General features: G+C 58.1%; 1 protein-coding gene across 1 annotated transcript; it reads right to left on the reverse strand.

Annotated features, from left to right (window-relative positions):
- Positions 1–251: 251 nt before the first annotated feature.
- On the reverse strand, positions 252–8,153 carry LOC105468850 (complement C1q like 1). The gene is made up of 2 exons (XM_011719285.3): positions 7,301–8,153; positions 252–922 (listed from the first exon to the last, which is right to left on the reverse strand). The coding sequence occupies exons 1-2, from the start codon at positions 7,895–7,897 to the stop codon at positions 743–745; spliced, it is 777 nt and encodes a 258-aa protein (XP_011717587.1). The 5' UTR covers positions 7,898–8,153; the 3' UTR covers positions 252–742.
- Positions 8,154–9,018: the final 865 nt, after the last annotated feature.

Consider the following 9,018-nt stretch of genomic DNA (forward strand, 5'->3'; position numbering starts at 1 on the left):
AAAAAAAAAAAAAGGAATTTGTCCACCATGGAAGATGATGAAGTAACTGGGCTGCTTCCCATCCCAGCTTTCCAGGCCCACTTGGGCTGTGGTGGGCATTGGACCCTTTGGCAACTTCCTCCTGGAGCAGCTCAAGTTCTGGCACCTGGTTTCCCCTAGAAACTTCCACCAGACCCCTTCCTAATCTGGAGGAGGGCACGGTCCGCGGTTCCCTCCCTCAACCCTCCCCAGGGCACACACTGAAACCCCCGCGGGGTGAAAATGTTTTTATTATAGCTTTGGTCAGACGGGGCACAGCCGGGCAGGGGCTCTGAGGGTGCTGGGAAGCAATCCAGTCCCCAACTCCCCCTTTCCCTGGGCGCGCCACCCCGGAGGGAGCCGAGGGCAGCTCATCTCAGAGCGCAGGAAGCAACCCCGCCGCCGCGACCTCTCCCCAGGCTGGGGTGGGCTGGCAGGCGGAGGTGGGCAGTAAACAGTCCTATTGTACAAATATATAGCGTGGGCCGGGCGGGGGCGGTCAACCCCGGCTCCCGGGCACGGGGACAGGGCGCGCTGGGCCCGGCTCTGCAGCGAGCCGGCGGGAGGGCCTAGCTGTGGCCCAGGCGGTGGTGAGCATGGGCCGGGGGCGTCATAGCCGGGGAGGGCCGGGCGGCGAGCGGGTGGGCAGGGGCGAGTCATCGTCTGCCCCGCCCGGAGGGGATCCCGCGGGGGTGAGGGACGTGGGTGGAGGGACACGGGGAGCTCAGTCGGAGTAGATGATGAAGCCAGAGAACGTGCTGTATTTGTTGCTGTTGCCGCCGTGTGCTTTGCCTCCATCGAGCTTGATGAAGACCTCGTCGCCGGCGTCCAGGTGCAGGATCACGCTGTTGCTGGCGTAGTCATAGTTCTGATCCGCGTCCTGGGCAATAGCACTGGCCCGCACCTGCGGGTAGGGGACACGGGAGGGAGGGCGAGAGAGGAGGGAGGATGAGAAGGGAGGGAGGTGAGGCAGTCCCGGGGAGGATCAGCAGACCCTGAAACCTGGCCTGCAGCCTCGCCTCATCCCACCCGGCCCCCTCCCAATCGTACAGAACTTGTTTCAGGAGAGGGGCGGAGACGAGCCCTGGATTTCTAGGGCAGGTCTGATCTGGGCCTGAATTGGGAGTCAAGGCAGAGTCTTCCTCCTTCACTCCTATAGAGCTTTCCATCCAGCTGGCCCAGAACCTCAATACCTCCAGGAAGCCTGGAAGCCGGTCCTTGCAAAGAGGAATTCTCTGGACCTCCAGGGGATGGAGGGCCTTCCCTTCTCTCATCATTCCTTCCTCTCTGCTTTCATAATGATGCCATCGTTTCAGCCACAGCCGCTGGATCGTATGTCAGTGGATGGACACAAGGGCACACCTTGGCCCCACAGGTCAGGCAGTTGGATCAATGCCAGGCTGCCAGTCAGCAACCATCCTGGAACCAGGGCCAGGTCTTCGGTCTGAAATGCATTCCAGAGTCTCCCCTGCTGCAGCAGTGAGACGGAAGGCCTGGTAATGCTTTCCCCTCCCAGGGCTTAGAAGGAGTATGGGTGCCAGTCTCCATGGAGCTATAGCTATATACCTGTCACTACCCACCCAAAGAGGACTTGTAGCTCCTCCTATCTCACCTCAGGGTGGTAGAAAGGAACTGGGTGGGAAGAAGGGAATCCAGCCCTACTTCCCTCTGGGATTCTCGGTCTGAAGTGACATCCTTGCTGGTCCCTGCCTTGATGGGGGATGGGGAGGGACAGGCAGGATAATGGGTCAAGGGAGCACCAGCATTTGGGTTTGGAGCCTGCTGTCACTTTTGGAGGCTCTGACTATAATCATAAGAGATTGTGTGTGGCTGGGCACGGTGGCTCATGCATGTAATCCCAGCACTTCGGAAGGCCCAGGTTGGTGGAAAATTTGAGGTCAGGAATTCGAGACCAGACTGGCCAACACGGTGAGACCCCCATCTCTACTAAAAATGCAAAAATTAGCTAGATGTAGTGGCGCATGCCTGTAATCCTAGTTCCTGGGGAGGCCGAGGCAGAATCACTTAAACCTGGAAGATGGAGGCTGCAGTGAGCCAAGATCACGCCACTGCACTCCAGCCTGGGCGACACAGTGAGACTCAGTCTCAAAAAGAAAAGAGAGAGACAGATTGTGTGGTGGTGAACAAATGATCTACAGACATTCCTCTAACAGGGATGGAAACATAAGTCCTGAGTTTGAGGATCGGGGCCTCTCCAGTGTATCCTGGGTAGAGACCTGGAAGAGAAGCGCCCTCTCCAGGACTGTGGCTTGTGGTGTGGGGAGGCTGCACTGAGTGGAGTTCTCTCAGGTTTCTCCACGGCCCCTCTCTATCCTGTCCCTTCACGGAAGGCAGCTCACCATCCCACCCTCCAGGGCTGAAGTGTGGGTAGAACCAAGCCAAATTAGGGGAGGGGCCCATCCTCTCTCCTGGACTGGAGGCAGCACTGCAGGTCAGCTGTGCCAGAGCTGCTGACTCAGCCGCGATGCTGCAATGAAGAGGACCCGACATATTTGCATGAGGGCCTCCCTTTAAAGCCCATCTCCAACCCCTTCTTCTCCTTCAACCTCTTCTTCCCAACCAGAGAAGAAAGTCTTCATGCGCTTAGCTGGGAAAACTGGTCTAGTTAAAGGTGGGAGGGAATAAATGAGAGGGGAGACGCTGTCTGCCAAGGAGCTCAGTTTCTGTGTCTAGAAAATGGATGAGAAGACTTTGCCTCACCACTGCCACCTCTGTAAAAGTCTTTTGATGATGAAGAAAAAAAACATTTAGATCTTGATGGGGCTTTGAGTTATTAGGGAAGAGCTGAAAGCAAACAGCCAACTTCTGTATTGTTCCCTGAGCCCTAATCCTGGTAGTATTTATTATTACACACGCATTTCATTATCTTTGCTAATAAATTACTACTAATAACAATTATTTTTATTGCCCAGATTAATTTAGCCTTAACTCATTAAAACAGTGTGCTCCTTAATAGCCAAATCCATTGGAACAGAGTCATCTGTCATCAGGAATCTCCTGGTGATGTGACTGTATCAGAACTGTTATGCTTATGTTTATTATTTATTCATCACCATGATTGTTGCCGTAATTATCCTAATTATCCATGGAGGCAGAGAGAATTTATGCCCTTCCATCCTTAGATGGTGGGGCATCCAGGGTTGGAACCCAGGGGTCCCAATTCTCTGCCTGACTGGAGACAGTTGAGGTCTGCAGCTCCTCCTGGGATCCAAGGGGAAGTGTGGGTAAACGAGGTTGCCAAGGAAGCAAGAAAGCAGGTTTAGGCCTTGTTATGAGGGAGCGCTGCAGAATCAGTTCCTCAAGGGCTGCCAGGAGGGGAAACTGAGGCAATGGTCTGACCAAGGGAACTGGGTGAGAGGGTATCCAGGAAACATGTTCCTGCCCTCAGATCAATGCTGGGGTCTTGGGTGTGCGGATGTGGCTCCCATAGGGGAGCCAGCGTAGCCCATGGGGGACGCTTGCATTTTCACATATTTACTGCATTCCTGCTGTGCCAGGCATTGTGCTCTGTGTTGTGAAAGGTATAGGGGCCAGAGAGGATAGCCAGGGGACCATCTGCCACCACCAGGGGAGAGGCTGATCTCCTTAGGTCTTTTTCCTTTTTGAGACAGAGTCTCGGTCTGTCACCTAGGATGGAGTGCAGAGGTGCAATCTCAGCTCACTGCAACTTCCGCTTCCCAGGTTCAAGTGATTCTCCTACCTCAGCCTTCCAAGTAGCTGGAATTACAGGCATCCACCACCACACCCAGCCTTTTTTTTTTTTCTTTTCTTTTTTTTTTTTTTTTTGTATTTTTAGTAGAGATAGGGTTTCACCATGTTGGACAGGCTGGTCTCCAACTCCTGACCTCTGGTGATCCGCCCGCCTCGGCCTCCCAAAGTGCTGGGATTACAAGAGTGAGCCACCGTGCCGGCCTTCTTAGGTCTTTATACCGCCACCTTGAATTTATATATGCCAGCACCTCTCGCTGCAGTCAGAGTCTGTTGTCAAACCCCTTGCCCATTGGTGATACTCACCTCCCCACAGCCTGCTACCCTGGATAAGCAGCACCCTGACCACAGGCCCTGGCACATCCTCACAAAGCCCCCTGCCCAGTTTATTAATTTTGTGTCCTCTCCAACCCACCTGAACTGTGGATCTTGGAGGCAGCTGCAGGCAACTCACCACACCCAGGGCCCCACTGCCAACCCAGAGTCCTTTCCCCAGGCTCCTCGCATCCTAATGGTCAGGACTTGGTGCCATCAGGGGTGTTGATGCAAGGCTACCCCTAAGGACAGGGGCCAGTGGGCCTCAGATAAGGACAGAGGGAGCCTCAGTGCCAGGCATGAAGGTGGCACTCCCCATCCCGAACTTGCCCAGAGAAGAGACAGAGCCCAGATTCAGCTCTGCCTCCCTAAAGAAATTCTGGAAGCCTCTCTACAGGCAGGAAGCCAGGAAGAAAAAGTGCAGTGCTCAGGATGGCCCCGGGTTCTGAAGTCACGGGAGATACAAGCTTCTCTCTTTTGTTCGCATCCATTGCCCGGTCCTGCCATTTTTTTCCTCTGCTTATTTAAATGTCCTCATCCACCTCTGAGCTGGCTTTCCCCTACACTTGACCTTTTATTTTCTCCCTAGTGGTATCTCCTCACCTTGGGGACCAAGGTTCACCATCTTCTTCCCTGCATCAGGTTGGTCTGCACCAGGGTAGGCCCTACTGAAGCACTCCCTCCCAGCCAACACATTTGGGGACCGAAGTCATCAATTGGGCTCCCAGCCCACCTTTAACACAGTACTCGTTGGGGTGTGTGATTGTACGTTACGAATGTTCCCCCTGCATAGGCCATGAGGTCTTGGAGGGCAAGTGGACTGAACTCCTACAAAGCCTCAAACCTGGCTCCTAGGAGGGGCTCAAAACTAACAAGTGGGATGACTAGTGAGATCAAATGAGTCTCTTGGGCAATTTGGAAGAAGTCATAAAGGACATGGGAGAGGGGCCTATAGGCCCCACTATTTCTCCTGGTTTTCTTTCTTTCTTTCTTTCTTTTTTTTTTTGAGACAGTCTCACTCTGTTGCCCAGGCTAGAGTACAGTGGTGAGATCTCACCTCATTGCAACCTCCACCTCCTGGGTTCAAGTGATTCTCTTGCCTCAGCCTCCTGAGTAACTGAGATTACAGGCATGCACCATCACACCCAGCTAATTTTTGTATTTTTAATAGAGATGGTGTTTCGCCGTGTTGACCAGGCTGATCTCAAACCCCTGACCTCAGCTGATCCACCTGCTTTCGCTTCCCAAAGTGCTGGGATTAGAGACGTGAGCCACTGCGCCCAGCCTCTCCTGGTTTTCTTTTGAGGGGGCTGGTTTGAGTAACTATTAAGTGCTAGGCCTTTGAAACCCCTAGTTAAAGTCACCTCCTTTTTTCCTATTAGCCTGAGGTCCCATCTCCAATGAGCACCCCTTCATCAGACTCTGTCAACACCCTGCCCCTGATGGAGGGAAAAGGAGCTTTTGAGATGGTTTTACCTCCCAGTGACTGACGCAAGTTCCCCACTCTAAGCACACAGCATCTCTGGGGACCTGTGGGGACTTCCTGAGGTGGTGCAGGGTCTAGGGCCAACCTGTGGCCTGATGACTGCCTCCCTATCCAGGCAAGCTGTCAATCCTCTGAAACCTCAGCTCTGTGTCAGCCCAAACTTCTTTGGGAAAGGAAGACATTCCATTGATGAAGGTGACATTGCTGCATCCCTTATTGGTGATTAATAGGGGAATCATGGGGCTGTCTGCAGAATGAGCCTTTGCTGGATACTGGGGCCTCCCATTTGGTCAGGAACCAAGGACAAAGAGGAGAGACACAGGGATGTCTGATAGACACACATGGGAGAGAGAGACATACAAGGAATAGAGAAGAGTGGGGTTAGACCCGGGGAGGAGAGGCCAGAAACCCAGGGAGAGACGGAAAAGGCAGACACAGGAGAGAGATGGATAAGAAACAGAAAAATAGAAGAAAGAGGCAGGGGAGAGGCAGAAACCAGAGAAAAGGTGTTGGGTGGGGGGGCAGCAGCCAGGCAGAAGAAAGAGAAGAGGGGCTGACTTACAAGAACCTGGCTGGCTATCTGCTCACTTTCCCTGCTTGCTCCTGTCCCTGCCCCCAAGACTTGCAGACCCTCAGGCTGGCAGAGCTTCAGGGCAGTGCTGCCGTGGGAAGGGTTCCAACAAGGTCTTGCATCTCAATCGTGGGAGATTCCTCCTCAACTTCACTAGCTCAGTTTTAGTTCTGACCAGCGGTCCCCTTCTTCCAAGAGAATGCTCGGCCTGACCACACCCCCAGGCCGCAGGCCACCATGAGTGGGAGCACTGGGAAGGGAGACGGTATCAAGATAGCTGGCTAAAATTGTCACCCCGGGGCGGGGCTGGGTGGAGGTTGGTCCTGGGGTCGGCCATTCCAAGGAGAGCTACAGGCACATGCGAGTCCCGGTACCAGAGTCCCCGACACACTCAGCGCTTTCCAGCTCCAGCGTCTGAGGTGGGGACAGAGAATGGAGAAGATCCCACATACCCCCGAGTCAGGAGGGGCTGGAGCGGGAGACCAAGAGGAGGCGGAGTTTCCATTTCCTCCCCCGCCTCAAGAGGAAAAACTACCCCTCCCCTCCAGACTGCCTTCTTGTTGGGGCAGCTCTGCTACAGTGGGAAAGAGCTCCCAACTCCCGGATTTTGCAAAGGGTGTCAGATCCGCCCAATGGTCCCTTCTCGAGAGCAGGGGACGCACTGCAGCCAGGGCTCTAAGCACCGGGCTCCCTTTGCCTTTGTGCCCCAAACATTTCCTGCAGCCACCTTTCTCCGCGTGCGCCCATGGCCACGCGCCTAGGCGCCCGCGGGTGCGGATTCTGCTTCTCCCTATTCCATGCGCCAGAGCTCATCCTTGCCCTCCCCTTATCGCCCGCTGGTGTCGGCCCTAATCCACTTCCCAAGGGGCAAGCCCCCAAGGGCAAGTCTGTGCACCTGTGAGCCCTGCGCTCTGACTAGTTGGGTTCGTTTCCCGCATTTCCAGCAGCGTTCCAGACGGTGCCCAGCAGCGTCTGTCTTGGAGCGGGAGCCCAGGAACTGAGGATCGGAGATGTCCGCTGGCTCCGACCATCCCCACACGTGATGCCCAAGCGGGGCAGTAGGGTGGGGTCTCCACCTGTGTCCGCCTGGTGCCCTCGCCAACTCCGATCAGGTACCCATTTGCCCCGGGCTCCCTGGGTGCCCTGCCCCCAGGCCAGCCCCATGCCCCCGCCTGGCCCACCTGGCCATTCTTGCAGAGGTCTGCCCACATACTGGTGCCGTCGCCGCCGCGCATGAGGACATGGTAGGTGAAAAAGTAGGTGCCGGGAATGTTGCATGTAAACTTGCCGCTGGCCGCGTCGTAGTTGTTGCCTAGGTTGGTGACCACGTCGTCAAACTTGAGCACCTCGTAACCCTCGTGGGGGTTCTTGAGGCCGGCGTAGAAGGCCACGCGCGGCACCGTGGTGTAGGTGGCCGTGCTGATGGCGCCGCTGCCTCCCGCGCCCGGCAGACCCGGAGGGCCCGGCTTGCCTGGCTCACCCTTCTCCCCCGGAGGCCCCACAGGGCCAGGAGGACCTGGGTCCCCGGGAGGCCCCGGAGGGCCGGGCTTGCCGGTGCGGCCCGGCTTCCCCTGGGGGCCCTGCACCAGCGTGGAAGGCGGGGGCGCGCCGCTCTGCTCGCTCAGGGCGTCGCCGCCGTCGGGTCGCGCGCCGGCGCCGGGGCCCCGCGCGGGGTAGGGGTCGCACACCATGCGGCAGGTACCCAGCATCTCATAGTGGCCGTCCGGGCCGCCCGAGCTCACCAGCACAGGGATGAGTACCACCAGCACCAGCAGCATCACCACGCCCGCGGCGGCCGCTAGCAGCGTCTTTCGGCCCGCGCGGAGCCTGGGGAGCGCCGGGCCGCCCGGCCGCGCCGTCGGGGCAATGGTGCCGGCGGGCGGGGGGCGCGGGCTAGACGCCCGCGCTCAAGGGCGGTCCGGCGGGGCTGCGGGCATGGGGCCGGGCCCGGGGCGCCGCGCTGCGCTGGCTGCGCTGCGGAGCCCAGCCGCCAACTCCTGCCTCGCGCCTCCCTCCTGCTGCGCTGCCGGACTGAGCGCTGCGGCCGCAGCCTCCCGCCTCCCGCCTCCCGCCTCCCCGCTGGCTCCTCCCGCCTCCTGGCGCCGGGGCCACCGCCCCCTCGGCCGGGCCCCGCCCCGCCCGCTCCGCGCGGCTCTGGGCTCACGAGGGGTGGGGCTGCGGGCGGGGCCGGCGCCTAATTGGGCCGCGGGCGCCTCGAGGTGGGCGGGGCAGAAGGGGGCGGGCCGCGGAGACCCCGGGCAGGAGCCGGGAGAGGAAAGGGGAGACTGAGTACGCGGAGACGGAGACTCGGAAATGGGATGGGGGCCGGGGTCCGAGAGACCCGAGAGGAGCTCCAAGGAAAGGGGAGAGTAGGGACCAAAGAGCGAATGGGAGAGAGGGCCACAGGGAGAGCTAGAGAGCGCCGAGGGGATCGGGAGAGGAGAGGCCTCGAGGGTCGGTCACCAGGAAAACAGAGGGACGCGGGTCGCGACGGGCCAAGACCCGTAGGGGGCGGAAGCGAGAGGATAGCGCCCGGGTCTGCAGGGGACAAAGAGAGTGATTGAGGGGAGGACGAAGGGGGGAGCGGGAAGGTAGGATGAGAAAGGGGTTGTGACGCGAAGAAGAGCTTACAGAGGGGACTATGTGGCACTCAGGCCTCACAGACCACCCGTCTGGGAGATCCGGGGATCGGATGAATGCCTGTCCCGGGGCCCAGCGGAGCCCGAGTCCTGAGGGCGGCCGCCTCCTCCTTTCTGGCTCTGACTGTTCGGGTACCCGCCTCCCCCGAGGGGGATCAGGAGCTTCAACCCCCTCCTCACCTCAGCCCCTTCCTCACCGAACTGTGGCCAGGCTGCTTTTTCCTGGGCCCTTTTCTTCCGTCTCCCTCTGCTCAATCCCT

Source organism: Macaca nemestrina, chromosome 17 (assembly GCF_043159975.1).
Source record: "Macaca nemestrina isolate mMacNem1 chromosome 17, mMacNem.hap1, whole genome shotgun sequence".
NCBI classification, from domain to species: Eukaryota; Metazoa; Chordata; class Mammalia; order Primates; family Cercopithecidae; genus Macaca; species Macaca nemestrina.

Coding starts and splice junctions, on each gene's coding strand:
- LOC105468850 (XM_011719285.3), bottom strand. CDS start 7,897: ATGCTGCTGGTGCTGGTGGTACTCATCCCTGTGCTGGTGAGCTCGGGC. Junction 923..7,300: donor ACCTCTGCAAGAATGGCCAG/GTGGGCCAGGCG, acceptor CCCTACCCGCAG/GTGCGGGCCAGTGCTATTGC.